Source organism: Thermochaetoides thermophila (genome assembly GCF_000221225.1).
Source record: "Thermochaetoides thermophila DSM 1495 unplaced genomic scaffold scf7180000011816, whole genome shotgun sequence".
NCBI lineage: Eukaryota > Fungi > Ascomycota > Sordariomycetes > Sordariales > Chaetomiaceae > Thermochaetoides > Thermochaetoides thermophila.
The window spans coordinates 5,053,651-5,067,723 of NW_006383032.1; the positions used below are offsets into that span (position 1 = coordinate 5,053,651).

A 14,073-nucleotide genomic window follows, 5' to 3' on the forward strand; every position below is an offset into this window, starting at 1 on the left:
TATCCAATGCATCCACCACTTTCTGTTTGACACGTTTTCGACGGCGCCATTGTAATCAAGGCCTTGTTGAATCTTTAGTTACCCGGTCTCTCCTACACGTACACCTTCGGCCAGAACACCCCGCCTAGCTAACTCATTTTCGCCAATTTCTCCAACCCTCAATTCTCAACACTTACCCAGGCTTCCACTCAACTCACTATCGGGTTCACTGGTCTGGAGTGTCGCCTCTGCCATCTCTCATCCAGCAACGTTAAACTTACCTAATTGACCGATCATGTCGCCAATGGCGTTTCCCAAGGAGCCAGCTCCCACACTGGAGGAAGACTCTTCGTCCGACTACCATTCGGTCTCCGAACTCAGTCGACAGAACGAAGAAATGGGTTTGAACGGTGGAACTATTTGCGTCATGCAATCAATCGAGGACGATGACCTGGATCCAACCTCCTATAACGGACGGCATGTGTCAGTATCAGAGAGCAGCGGTAGCTACAACGATTTGCACCATGACGATGATGAAGATGACGATGACTTCGATCTCTGCGATTATTTCCACCCGTTTGGTGACCCATATCTGCGAGGAAGGCTGCAGCGGAAGCGACGCGCAGGAACAGTCAATCAGACCAACCCTCGGGCAAGCAAGAGAGCTCGGGTGGGCGACTCTGACTACTATGATGATCTCGCACTCCAAAATGACGACGACGCCAACAGCACAAGCAGCGACTGGGACCGATTCGGCACTGTCCCTCTATGCCTGCCCGACTGGCATGCTCAGCTTGATCAAGTCGATAACAGTTCGCTCTGGAACGCCGAGCAACAGAAGTTGCATAAGCTGATCTACATGCTTGGTCGGCACCCCGTGCTTCCGTCCTCCTGGCGAATTTCTTTCAGGATGTATGGCGTCTCGCAAGGTGATGAGGCGCTACAAAACGATGAAGATTTCGTCGTGTTTGCACCCAAGCGAAGCAAAAAGCGGGTTGCAGTTCGTGCTTATGACAATGAGCTAAGTGGTGAGCAACTTCTCTTGGTTCGATTTTTTTTTTTACTACTTTTTGTTTTTGCGTCGTGCTCTGCTAAGAAGATGGCTGACACTCGAAGTAGCGACAAAGGCCCTTGAACGATTGTTTATTCTATCGCAGACGGTGACAGACTACGAGGAGATCGGTACTACGGAGTTGATTCCTCGAGTCATTGTCAGGACCATCCGTCGGTACTTGAAGTGGGCAATGCGAGACGCTGGGATTGACTATCGCCGGTCTTTGCCAAATGTCCTTATCCGAGCATATTCCCCCAGTGACTTCCCTCCCGATTCGAGTAATTCCAAAAGCAATGGGAATGGACTATCTAATCCTCCAGTTGAATCGTCAGCTCAAAAGAAAGCCAAAGCACTGAAGCAGACACAACGCCACCGTCGACGAGGCTGGGTTTATGAAGACGAAATTGAGCACGAGGACCAAGATGGCTCTATGCAACAGTTTGTTCATCATTTGACAACAGACACGAGCCGCCGCTTACAGGACCTCGGCCGCCGGTGGAGGGAGCTCCTAGATTCCCACAATGCTCCCAGCAATGGACAGAACGGAACTTCAAAACAAGATAAAGGGAGGTCAGGACAAGCTATACAACTTCCTACATTATACATGTTTGTCGTGACCGAGCATTTGGTCATGCTGAACAGCTATGATCCCAACTCGGAATCCAATCCAGTCATCACAATCTCCCACGTGGCGCTCAATACTCGCCGCCAGTGGGCGTGGAATGCCCTCTGGATTGCAGTTGTTGTCAACCTAGCGCGCGAGGGGTTGCTGAAGTTGATGAATGCTGGACTCGTTGCTCCTCTTACTAAATCTCCAAACCAGTTAGATCCTGATATCTGAGAAGTGTGGTGCTTGGACACATGGGATGAACACCAACTGCTGGCTATGTATCGTGGACTTCACTAATTGTGAGTCCACATGCCAAAAAAAAAAAACACGGCGAGTAACGTTGACTCCCGTTTGCGACGTGCAGTATTTGGGATGGAACTTTGCTCGAGGCTTGCTATTAGGTCCATTTGCTGAGGATCTCACAGTCACAATACCCCTTTTGAGTGTAAATATAGGCATAATGGCGCACGAATGGGACTAATTCGTTTTTAATCATTTGGCCAGGGGAGGAAGTTTGGTACAGATACACAGGATCACCCGGGATTTGGGTCATGGGAACTATCTTGACAAGATAATGCACTACCCCTCGTATGTATTCAGCCAATCTTATCTCACAAGAAGCACAATTCAGTCTTTTTGGTGAAGACTTGTGAGATTGACGGCTTGTGCTTCGAGAGGGAAACCCCTGCTTACCGAGGTACCTACTTCCTGGGTTCGATTGATCGCTCACAATGTCCTGTCCTTAAACCTGGAAATTGTCTAAAAATTCTCGGGAAGCGGATTGCCGCTTCTGCTTTTCTGTTCTGCTAAATCCTGATGACCTGTTGTAATAAACACCTGATCTCTTTGCTGGTTGGAACAGCACTGGTAGCCGCTGATCACTGATCAAAATGATAAAAAAGCTTGGCGGAACTTTGGATGGGTCCGACCAGGATACGCTCGGCGAATGGGATGCTCAACCGAAGTCACCAACAGACCGGGCTCCCCTAGTGCTCAATAGGCGCATGAATCGGCTGTCCGAAAAAAGCGGCGCCGCGCGGCGTGACAGCACCGCCGCGTCTGAGGAACGCAGGGGCGGGGGCGGGCTGGGAATATGATCGTGACAAATCTAATCAGATAAGGATGAGGGCTTGCGAGGGTGCTTTGTGCTGTGCAGGGGGCTAGTGCAGCGCAGAAATCTTGGCCTGGGAGCAGATACAGAAGCTGTTATTTTGTTAGGAAGGCAAGTTTGACTTCAGCTAGAGTCCTGCCAAAAGAATGGTTGACTTCGGGTCGTCGAGGGTTGGAGTGTCGGAACGGACCAAATGCTCAGCGAGCCGATGTGAAGACAGCAGCGTGGGTGTGCTTGCAGGCTCGCAATCGCCGATCGTGGCAGACGCCAAGGCCACCCATTCATTAGGAACGATGAGGCTGCTTGGCCAGAACGCCAGCTTTACCGAATGGGCATCGAAACCGTGTCCTCTATCCATAGAAACAGTTTCTCAAGACATCCCGGCGCCGGCAGAAAAGAACAGAGAGGAGCAGTCTGTTGCGCCGTGCTTGCTGCTGAAGCCGACAGCCCAATCCGATGCACAAGGGATCCAAAACCGCATTCTGGAAACCTTCGATAGACGTTTTATTTTGGCCCTGGCTGTGCTTGGGCAACTGGCTAGGGGTCCCAGTCAAAGCTCGTCTGCTGACATTCGGGCGCCGCTGGTTGGCTGGAGAAGGTTAAAAGCGGACCACTCATACCCTGATGGGCTCTCTTTCGTTGAGACAGCTGCTCGCACATCTCTCCGGGAGGAATCCCGCCTTTGTTGCCAACTCTTTGCGCCAATTCCATTTGGTTGCTAGCCCAGGCTTCCTTTCCTCTCCTCGAAAACCTCTTTCTTGCGACTTCCCGTGGCTGTGTTTTCGAGTGTTTGTCCCCGGAAGCAAAGGTGGCCTCTGTCTTCCTAATCGCCTGGATCACCAAATACAGGGTGCCGTGCCAAGGGGAGTCTTATTGCAATTTTTACGTCTTCTCAACACAGAGACGCAAATCCATCAATCCGGCCCCGTCTAGTGTCGATCAGATAACCTACTTTCGCTCCGTACGGCCGCATCCACCAGCAAATCGTCAAGGTTATCCGCCCGGGCCTCCCCCCCCCGAGATCAGAAAAGGACCCGGTCCGAGCCTCTCGCCCGCAATCCGATCTGTTCTTCGTCGCCGTCTTACACCCGCGTCACGAGACCCCCCTTCCTAAGCCACAACTGGGCTTAAGTAGTGTCATCATCTTCGCCGATTCGTACGACATCATCACCTCTGTTTAAATTTTCCTATCCGACAAAGCCTCTGTCGAGCCGTGTTTCTGGACACAACGCTGTAGACGTACCAACGAGCACCCGTTGTACTTTCTCTTTCTTTTATTTTGAAAGCCCCTTTTTCTATTTGCCAATCCTGTCTTCCTGTCCAGTTCGGCTTGCAACTTTGACAACTTCGGCTTCGCGACCGGCAGCCCTTTCGGTAAAAAGAGGATCCGAGTACTGCTTTACCTTAGTCACTTGAAGTTTTTTTGCAATTACCATTTTCTAAGTCGTTTGCCACTGCCTCAATGATGGCGTTATCCGACCCGCCGCCGAGCGTGGAGACTCAGATGTCGGCACCAGCGCCTGGCCGAACAGCCCCTTCCGTCCAGGCCATTGTCGAGGGAAACCAGCAACATGCCGCAATCCAAGTCAGAACCGAGTCTGATAGAAGATTACGAGCAAGCGAGGTCAGAAGTCGGGCCTTCGCCAACGTTAACACGCGCCTCTGTCGTTTCGTCTGGCCCTCCAAGCCCCGTGCAGTCCAAGGCGGGAAGTCCATCGGCTCAAGCAAAGAAGGAGTCTAGTTCATCTCAGGAATATACCGGCCAAGTCTGCAGGTGTGTAACTGCGATGTTGATGTTCAATATCCAGCATGATGACAGTGACCTTGATTCTGACTTGCACTTAGTAACTGTGGCACAACTCGCACTCCGTTGTGGCGGAGATCCCCACAGGGCGCAACTATTTGCAATGCTTGCGGACTGTATCTGAAAGCGAGAAATGCGGCACGCCCCATCAACCTGAAGCGCCCCCCAAGTGTTACCGCCAGTGGTGCCCGGCAGTCACCGGTTAGGCTCTCGCCAAAGGGACATGTTCCTTTGTTGCCTAACGGCCCAGCAGCAACCTATGTTGCGGCGGATCAAGCAGCTTCGGGAACTTGCCCCGGCGGAGGGAAATGCAATGGAACCGGCGGCGCAGAAGGCTGCAGTGGCTGCCCGGCATACAATAACCGAATTTCGAAGGCCGCGAGCTTAGGCATGCTGAAATGCACCTCGAAGTCCAATGTCTCAGATGGACCCACGCCAATTGATGTTGCTGCATTGCAGCTTCAGGGTGCAAATGCCACTGTTGTTATAGCTTGCCAAAATTGCGGCACGACAGTAACTCCCCTCTGGCGGAGAGATGAGGCTGGCCATACCATCTGCAACGCTTGTGGTAAGTCCTCTGCTGGTCGCGGAGAATAGGAGCTGGCTGCTAACTCTTGCAATAGGTCTGTATTATAAACTTCATGGTGTCCACAGACCAGTTACCATGAAGAAATCCATCATCAAGCGGAGAAAACGGGTAATACCTGCACCTGGTGCCCATGACAGCGAAACTGCAGGAAGTGAACGTGCAGAGTCGCCATTGTCTGAGCCAGAAGCTCCTAAAGAAAGGGGAAGCGTAAACCCTGATGGCTCGGTAAACCTTGGGGTCCGACCTAGACAAATGCAACCTTCGTTGTCATTAGTTCCCGAATCTGTTTTGAGACAGAATCGCCAGACGTCTCCTGTGTCAGTCAGCGATCCGGGCCAGTATCACTCTTTGTGCTCCAGCCAACCTAGCCACATGCCCGAGTCACTGACCGACGAGAATCGGCTTGCGCCGCTGACCTCGATCGCAATGACAGATGCTGGCCGGCAGTCGTCACTGTCGCCTTCAACGTTTCTCTCGCCGTCTCGAAAACGTTCCTTTTCTGCTGCTGAGATGGAACCCAGCCAAAACGACACCGCCGAACACACCAAGCGTCTGTCATCTATTAACTCAATCTTGAACCCCGCAGCACCAACACCGAGAGCCGAAGACAGTTCAGGATCACCGCCTCCGACACTGCCCCCTATCCAGCGTCTCCCATCGCCGGGGATTTCAGTGACCTCGGCTCCTGTTCCTCCCGTGCTTCCTCCGCCCCGGGACTATGTTAGTGAAGCGGAAAGGCTAAAGGCCGAGAGACGGGCAAGGCTTGAAATGGAAACCAGGCAAATGAGAGAATTGCTAGCTGAGAAGGAAAGAGAACTTGCGGCGTTAATGGATTAAGTGCTAGAATTGGCGTTTGATAGTTGGGTTTTTTTTCTGCGTTTTTAACGTTTTGGAGTCCGGAGCCAGTGTTTGGAGACTATATATATACCAGAGTCTGGGAAACTGATCCTTGTGCCGGGAGCATCTGGGAATGGGAAATAGCGGGCGTGTAAACGGACGTCGATACATGGGCCTTCAATCATCAGTGTACGTGATAGGTACGGGATCCTGTCTATTGCTGCGGTGTTGTTTTGGGAGGATTTAATATGCTTAACAGGACGTTGGGAGGCTATCCGTAGATTCAAATCCTACATGGAGTAACTACCTAAGTACCTACCTATCTATCTACCTAAGTGTCTACATACTCGTGCAATGGTGGCTTTAACTCGCTCTGAGTTGTGTAACATCCCTTCGGGGTTACGTGTGCCTTTCAAAATCCGCGAAGACCGGGACGAGCGTTCTCAGCCCGCCAAGACTGTTGTCCTGATCCAAGGGCTCCTCTGATGCTTGGCGAGGTGGATCCCGGCCCCCGGTTTGGGAAGAGCAGAAGCTTTGGGAAGAGCAGAAGCGACAGGCAGAGCTGCACTGGCTTGACTGGACCCGAGAGGCCCGAGCTTCTGACGTTTTTGGGGGTTTGACGCGCACGCTGCTTCGTACTAGGTGCTCTCATCACCCTTGGAACACAAGCCTGCCTGCCTCTCATCTCCCACGACAACTATCATCCCGACATACAGGGCAGGTTTTGATATTAACGAGCGAAGTTCGACCCTCCTATTAGGTGTCGATCGAATTTGTCTCTCTCTGCCGAGGACTTCTTTTGTTTTTTTGTCAACGTTCCTCGGTATCCTGGTGGTTGGGTCTGCCGAGTGCCAGCGCTTTACCAACCTGCATCCCCATTGCGTCAAGTCTTGCCAGCCAACTCCCAGAACTCTCAAGCTGTTCACCATGGATTTCTCAGATAGTTTGTATGGTTAACCATGGTTTCGCCTCGGTTCCATTGCGTCGTTCGTGCAAGCGCAACCTCAGGCGTCTTTAACTCTCCGTGCCGCAGATTTTTTGTTTTGAAGAGTCCTCGGAACTGACATTTCAATTACAGTCGTCTTGTCAACCTCGCCGTGGCCACTTTGATGGTCCTTGGTGGTATTTCGCAGTTCTTCCCCCTTACCTTGTATGTGTCGTCACCTTATTCCTTTTCGCCTCTTCCATTTCTTATCCTATCCGTTGGAAGTTTGGACATGTTGGACTAGGTGCTGACGTTGCCATTTAGTCAATCCACCATCATTGGCATTTACGTGATTGTTTTCGGCTTGGGTGAGTTCACAATGCTTGGTTGCTATGAACAAGAGAACGATGTTGGCTAACATACTCTGTAGCAACTGCCCTGCTTGGTATGAACCTCCTATTTCAAAAGCCAGCTCGGCCCCCCGCTTAAGGAGATCTAATCGGAGTCACTCACTAACACTGATCTTTAGAGTATCAAGTCCCGCCACAGGTGTCTCGCTATGCTTCCTTCCTCTTCTCCTTCATTGGTCGCGGCTTCTGTAAGTGTTCTGGTTTTTTTTATTAAGCCGCCAATATTTTCCTAACCAAAATAACCTTGTGTGTCCGTCAACAGTTTACATTTTTGTTGGCACTATTTTGCTCCATGATCACACACTGAGGATCATTGCTGGCTCCATCATCGGCCTGATCGGCCTTGGCTACGTCGCCCTCGAATTCATCCCCTCCATTGAGCCTCCGGCGAACATGAGGGAGGCTGACGCTGGCTGGGGTGCTGAGGAGGTCTGATTGTTCTCAGATCAATTTGCCAGGCGCTTCTCATCTAAGCAGGCAGTATTGGCGCAAGAACTATTGCTTTGACATAGGATCATCAGACATTGCGCGGGGATGAAAATGATCTGGACTAAGTGAATGCTACGGATGGTATATGAGGCACCGAATTGGCTATAGGAATATACTGTCGTCTCTGGGAAGCCATACCTGATTGAAGCGTAGCTCTGATTCGAGCGAACCTTTCGTGTTGTACTCTTCCGCGGCGATCAGCGTCCTGCCATGGCTCGCAGTGATGGCTGCGCGGTTGGCTTCGAACTGTTTGAGCGTATATTATTCGCCCCTGCGCCGGACTTCACTGTCGAGGGTTGTATTCAGTCAGATCAGTCAATTGTCCAATCGGGATCGAGAAAGTCGGCCTTCAAGGTGTCAATTTCTAGCTTAACGGTCGTACTCAATGCCAAGGAATCGAGTCCTTTGATATTTACACAATATGCTCACTTAGTTCATCTAAGATAGGCTTGAGGTCCCTGATCAATACCTTGTGGAAGATAATAATGTAGCACAACTGCTCCCTACGGTCTGCCGTCGCTCAGGTAGGTCCTGGGAGGGCAACTTGACGTATTGCATGAGTCAGATCAGTCAAGGTTTGGGTTTCCGTCGATAGTGCTATCACTGAGCAGCTCCTGCGAACTAGGTATTCCGTGGTGGCATGAAATAAGCGTCTACTCTCAATACGAGAGAGAGATGAACGAAAAATTTCTCTAGAATCTCGTGGAGGTACGTCAGGGCATTAGAAAAGTGAAGATAAGGACCCACTAAGCCTCGTCAAAGTCAGACAGTCAGTGTTTCCTTTATGTTGTTAACTGTACTCTCAGCATGACAACGAGGGCAGCTCCATCGCGCTATCCTTGAACAGGCTTAAGATGAACATAGAGTAGCCTTTTCACAACTTGTTGATCCAGCCTTTGCTTTTCTCTGCTAACGTCATATCAAACTCGAGGATCAGCCTGGCCATGATCAAACGCATCATGGCCATTGCGAGACTGTTGGATAGCCGAGGTCAGCTCGCGGAGTGCTCAAACCGATAAGCCAAAACTACCTACCCTCTTTCAATGCAATCCCTACGTTCGGCGCTGAACGCTTGACAAGCTTCCAGACAATCTTGTCTTCCTTCAGAACTTTGCTCTTGAATCTGCTCTATATCTTCTTACTTATTCAAGAATCTCTCTGGCAAAAAAGCGAATGGGTCGTTCCAGTGCCCTGACCAATTGTGCATGGCAAACTGTTGGACCTCAACAAGGGTCTATGATCAAGATATCAGCCTGAAACCAGCACTCAGATACTCTTTTCAGAGGATCATAAGTATATCGTGTTCCTTACATCTTCGGGAACAAGCTTCCCAGCAATGACTTGGCCACCTCTGCGGACCTGATGCCCAATGTTTCTGGGGATTGGTGGGCACCGAGGGAGGGCTTCTCTGATGCAAGCAGTAAGATACTGCAGTCGGCCGACGGAAGCAACGGTAACGTCGTCATGGCCTTTGAATGCGCTTCGAACCTCCTGCTTTACCTTTTCCATGTGTTCCGAGTGCTCAAGCAACAAGGAGGTAAGCCCAGTCACGACCATCCCGGCAGTTTCGGATCCCGCCACAATCAATAAGCCTGCTGTTGCTTTCAACGCATCCATGCTGAGATTCTATCCATGTCCAGTTTCGTGAGCAATGAACACAAAGATCCAAGGGGCATCATGTTTCCTCAACCAATGATTAGATTTGTCGATGAGACCTTGGAAGAGATCCTGCCTTTCCTCCTTGGTAGTAAGACGATGTGCAAGCTTTCGCTTCATGGCATTATCCAGCTTACTCACAGCGGATTTGGCTCACCAGGATATCACCGCGTGGAGCAGGTTCCAGGCATCTTTGACGCGGTAACGCCCAAGTAACGCAAACCAACCAGCAGCCCACCTTGCTCGACAATTTTATGAGTCATCTTCACAAATGGGTGTCTGCCGCCATCTTTCAGAGTATATAAGGACTTAGCAAAAACCAGATCTCTGGAGATACCAAATGTGGTCCAAGCAAACCAATCTCCCAACTCAGCTTTCCCCTCAGCACTTTCTCTTGCTCTCTGGTTCAGCTTCGGATAAGAACGTCCACGTACCCCTTGATCACCTTCTCGTGTTCTCTCATAGCACAGTCACTGAAGTCCACAACTAGGGTCTTTCTTAACTTGATGTGCTCACCCCGTGGAGCAGTGAGAATGCTCGAAATATCTTCTTTACCGGGAAAATGGCTATAACAAGCAGGACTCTTGGGGTTCTCCAAACAGTAGGGCGTCCACTTCTTGGTAAAGATATCACTCTTTGGAGCATCACGCCCCTCGTCAGGTTGTGAAGTAGCAGAAGCAGAAGCCAAACTGGCGGAGTCATCACCAGTGCTGGTAGGATCAGCCGAGGTTGCACCAGTTGATGAGGACGATGAGGAAGACGTAGGATAGAAGATCCCATGGATATCTTTCCAGGCTCGTACATCCGTGTAAGACAGATGGTTTGAGCCCAGCCACAGCTACCTTTTACTCCGATCAGTGAGTTTCACGGAAACTACTCTCCCAGATAGAGTCTTTGTTAGTCGTGACAGTTAGCCAAACATATGGTTCAATTGATGCAGGGATTAGAAGCCGGGAACTTATCGTGGCAATAAGAACCACAAGGACAGAGCTAATATTGACTACTTGGACAGCAGATAGTAAAAACTGTAGAGCCAGAATAGGCAGATAACATAAAGACTCTTCTAGACCCAGTATCCATGGAGTCTCAGTGAGCATCCAGCCATAATGGTAGTAAACACAAGATGTCAGATAAAACAACAAGTTCCTCCACCATCGTGGAGAGATTGTAATTTAGCTGACGAGCTCATATCAAGCCCATCTTGTCACTGGGCGTCCGTTGTGCTGTGAAAGATGCTTGCGTCTTGGTCTGTACGTTTTCCGTGACATCACTCTTCCCCTCTCTGCAGTGTAACTCTGACACCGAAAGAGCTCATCAACATCAACATCACCGCAGTGTTGTGCTGTTGCTGCGTTTGTAAGGCCTGGATCAAGAGGGGTTGTCGAAATGCGAGCTGCTTCCCGCATCTGGCGCAGCGAACATTCGAGTTTCAGCGACGGTTTTATTAGTCCTTCTTGGGGAAGAATAAGGCTGATGATTGTTTGAGGAGCTCCATAAATTCCACATCGCAAAAGCGAAAAGTGCCTTACGCTACGAGTATGGCATCTTTACCTGCGGCCAGGTGGGGTAGAATCGGTAAAAGGTACTTATGTAGATTGTAGGATAGCTATCGTAAAGAATTCAGTAGAGAGGATGAAAGAGGATCACAGCAGCATTTATGAGAACGGCTTGATCAATCATAGAATTGTTGGCAGCATGGTGCTGCTTGCTGAAAGGATTAATGGGCAGGCAGCCTTCCAGATATTTGGATATCTCTGCATTTAAATGTTGACAGGCATGCTTTCTTGACTACTGAAAAACTCTTGCACGCACACACTTTGTTGCCTATTAACAGCGAGTGAAAAAGAGTAACACCGAATCTTGAATTAAAAATATAAGCATCAGTGATAAGCTGTGAAAAAACTGTTTTCAATCTTTTTTCGATGTCATGGATAATAACCATAACATTCCTTGAGATTCTTGAGAGCACATTGTTGGCATGCTCTGCTTGAGCGTCTGGGTTGGTTGCAAAGACTCCATCCGTCAAGACTCGGTGGCCGAACATTAGGCATGAACGTTCAGTTAGGGCAGGAGCTAAGGCACTAGAAGACTGAGACCTAAGGCTCTCCAGGATAAGATTTTAAGGGCGATGTATGTTCTGGATTAGAGAGATCGTTGTTTCGGCGTAAGATGCTGATGGGCGAAGACCGAACATTGCAAGTGGCTGCCCAAACGCCTCATCTCGGTAGGATTATCTTATCTGCGTATCTTATCGACGCAGGTCTCCCACACGATGCCTTAACGGTATCAAAGTACTTACAGAAACCGAAATTGCAATCAAACTACCTTCTGTTAGATATACAAAATGAAAGATTAATGATATACCTCAGAGTTTGGAAAATAAATATACCCTAAACTTTTTACTGAAAAAATTCAATATTAAAGAGAATTCATATGGTTTATCGGTATCAAGGATCTCCTGTGTGTTTGTGCAAGACCTTCTTAGGCCAGATGGTGGGGCACCGAACATTCGGATGCAAGAGAGCTTTGTGGAGGGGCAAAATTTTCGATGCCAGTCGTCAAGGTCCCCACAGTGACTGACGTTGGCTCACGTTCAAGTCCTCGGCGGAAACATTGGTTTAGAATCAACATTTGCATCGATACCACTTGACTTTAATCTGTTTGTGACACGAGCTTGTTTTTGAAATGGGCAAGAAACGTTCAAGAGAAGTTGACGCCCAGGGGGATACCCCCATGGAGGAACCAATCGTCGAGAAGAGGGATGCAAGCTCCGACTCGGATGATGATGAGAGTTCTGACGAGGTAAGCAAGGACACCAGGCACATCTTACGCGCATTCTATAGCAGCCTGACTCACCATTGCTGTCCAGGATATGAACATTGTCAATGTTGACTTCGAGCTCTTCAACTATGACCCCGAGATCGACTTCCATGGCGTCAAGACTCTTCTCAGGCAACTATTTGATGCCGACGCCCAACTGTTCGATCTCTCTGGGCTGAGCGACATGATCATCACACAAAATACGATTGGGTCAACTTGCAAAGTAGATGGCAAGGAAAACGATGCCTACGCCTTTATTACCGTGCTCAATATGCAGGAACACCGTTCCAAGAAGCCGATCGCTCAATTGATCGAATATCTGAGCGAGAGGGCCAAAACAAACCAAGATCTAGCAGGTACAGTCCCGGAGCTGCTGGCATCGGGCAAGCACGTCGGGTTGGTGTTGTCGGAGAGGTTGATCAACATGCCGGCCGAGGTGATTCCGCCCATGTGGAGGTTCATGATTGAGGAGATTGAAGCAGCGGTGGAGGACAAGGAGCCGTACGAGTTCACACATTATCTGGTGGTGTCACGGACATACCATGAGGTCGAGTCAACGCTGGATCAGACGGTGCGTAAGAAGAAAAAGGGGCGTGCTGAGGCGGAGCTACAGTACTTCCATCCTGAGGACGAAGAGATGCGAAAACATGCCCTCGCGTCGGGCACGTACTCCTACATCAAGGAGAACGAGTTCGTATCAGACAGCAAGCGGGCCTTCCAGGAGGCGGGCATCAAGCCGTGTGGGTTCATGATGCTGATTGAGGCGAACAAAATTCAGCGTGCCGTACAGGCTATCACCGAGTTTGTCGGGACAGCCACATAGGAAGAGAGGTGAGAAAGAATCACACAACAAACAAGACAAAATCATGCGTCTTATCATTGGTTCGGCACGGGGTCCAGCCTCTGCATAAGGTACTCGACCTCGACCTCTTTTGTCAGGGGAATGACAAAGTTCTCATACATAGACACGACGGCATCCACGTTGATCTTGCCCTGGTTCCAGGCGTTCGGTCCCAGCGACGGATCTGTGCCATACGTCTGCACCTTGAGTCGTAGTCTTTCCAGTACTTTCTTCTCGACCTCCTTGTTGGTGATGGCATCGGCGATGCCCTCGCGGTCGCCGGCGCGGATCAGGCGGGTAAACTTCTCCGGATCCGACTGGAACTTGGACTCGGCGACAAACTTGCCGAAGTGGATGCGGCGCGACAGGGCCTGCAGGCAGGCGATATCGCACGTGGCCGATGAGCCGTAGTTCTCCTGCGAGACACCGCGGTCTCCGTGCCCATAATCGGGGCACACGCTGGGCAGGAACTGCTCGATGTAGAATTTTTTGATCTTGTCGTTGACGTTGATGCTGTTAGGGTGCAGGATACGCGGGTAGTGGAGCGACGGCAGGATGGGCTTCTGCACGGCGTCCGGGAAGAAAGGGAACTCGTCGGGCGACTCGTAACGACGGATCAGCGACTGCAGCTTCTCCTGTTCCCTCAGATACCAGTCCATGAAGCTCAGGTTGCTATCCGGAATTGGCACGGCGCCAGGGATGTAGATATTCTGGTTGAGCGGGAACTGCACACGCTCAATGAGATGGAAGGTGATGGTGTCCTCCAGCCGGCTATTTTCCACGAAGGATGTGAGTGAGTCTTTGCGTGTTCGACTTACTTGGGCGGCCATGATCTCTTGCGATTGAACAAGTAAAGTACTCACATTAACTGGTAGCGGATGCGCGCCAGATCCAACGCTTTGGACGGGTCGGAGAGGTCTATGAGCGAATCCATGGCTGCGATAGATG

The 14,073-nt window shown here is 50.2% G+C and overlaps 5 protein-coding genes across 5 annotated transcripts; 4 read left to right on the forward strand and 1 right to left on the reverse strand.

Annotated features, from left to right (window-relative positions):
* Window positions 1-274: 274 nt before the first annotated feature.
* On the forward strand, window positions 275-1,874 carry CTHT_0034480 (uncharacterized protein; the record flags this gene model as incomplete). Its single annotated transcript, XM_006693818.1, has 2 exons — window positions 275-1,007; window positions 1,099-1,874. The coding sequence occupies 2 exons, from the start codon at window positions 275-277 to the stop codon at window positions 1,872-1,874; spliced, it is 1,509 nt and encodes a 502-aa protein (XP_006693881.1).
* Window positions 1,875-4,325: 2,451 nt separating this feature from the next.
* CTHT_0034490 (putative transcription factor) lies at window positions 4,326-5,984 on the forward strand (the record flags this gene model as incomplete). The annotated part of the gene is made up of 4 exons (XM_006693819.1): window positions 4,326-4,528; window positions 4,600-5,126; window positions 5,182-5,255; window positions 5,445-5,984. The coding sequence occupies 4 exons, from the start codon at window positions 4,326-4,328 to the stop codon at window positions 5,982-5,984; spliced, it is 1,344 nt and encodes a 447-aa protein (XP_006693882.1).
* Window positions 5,985-6,911: 927 nt separating this feature from the next.
* CTHT_0034500 (golgi apparatus membrane protein tvp15-like protein) lies at window positions 6,912-7,754 on the forward strand (the record flags this gene model as incomplete). The annotated part of the gene is made up of 6 exons (XM_006693820.1): window positions 6,912-6,931; window positions 7,063-7,134; window positions 7,234-7,277; window positions 7,340-7,354; window positions 7,439-7,507; window positions 7,582-7,754. The coding sequence occupies 6 exons, from the start codon at window positions 6,912-6,914 to the stop codon at window positions 7,752-7,754; spliced, it is 393 nt and encodes a 130-aa protein (XP_006693883.1).
* Window positions 7,755-12,149: 4,395 nt separating this feature from the next.
* On the forward strand, window positions 12,150-13,107 carry CTHT_0034510 (putative actin cytoskeleton organization and vesicular protein; the record flags this gene model as incomplete). The annotated part of the gene is made up of 2 exons (XM_006693821.1): window positions 12,150-12,266; window positions 12,334-13,107. The coding sequence occupies 2 exons, from the start codon at window positions 12,150-12,152 to the stop codon at window positions 13,105-13,107; spliced, it is 891 nt and encodes a 296-aa protein (XP_006693884.1).
* Window positions 13,108-13,160: 53 nt separating this feature from the next.
* On the reverse strand, window positions 13,161-14,059 carry CTHT_0034520 (chorismate mutase-like protein; the record flags this gene model as incomplete). The annotated part of the gene is made up of 2 exons (XM_006693822.1): window positions 13,161-13,896; window positions 13,989-14,059. The coding sequence occupies 2 exons, from the start codon at window positions 14,057-14,059 to the stop codon at window positions 13,161-13,163; spliced, it is 807 nt and encodes a 268-aa protein (XP_006693885.1).
* Between the last annotated feature and the right edge of the window lie 14 nt (window positions 14,060-14,073).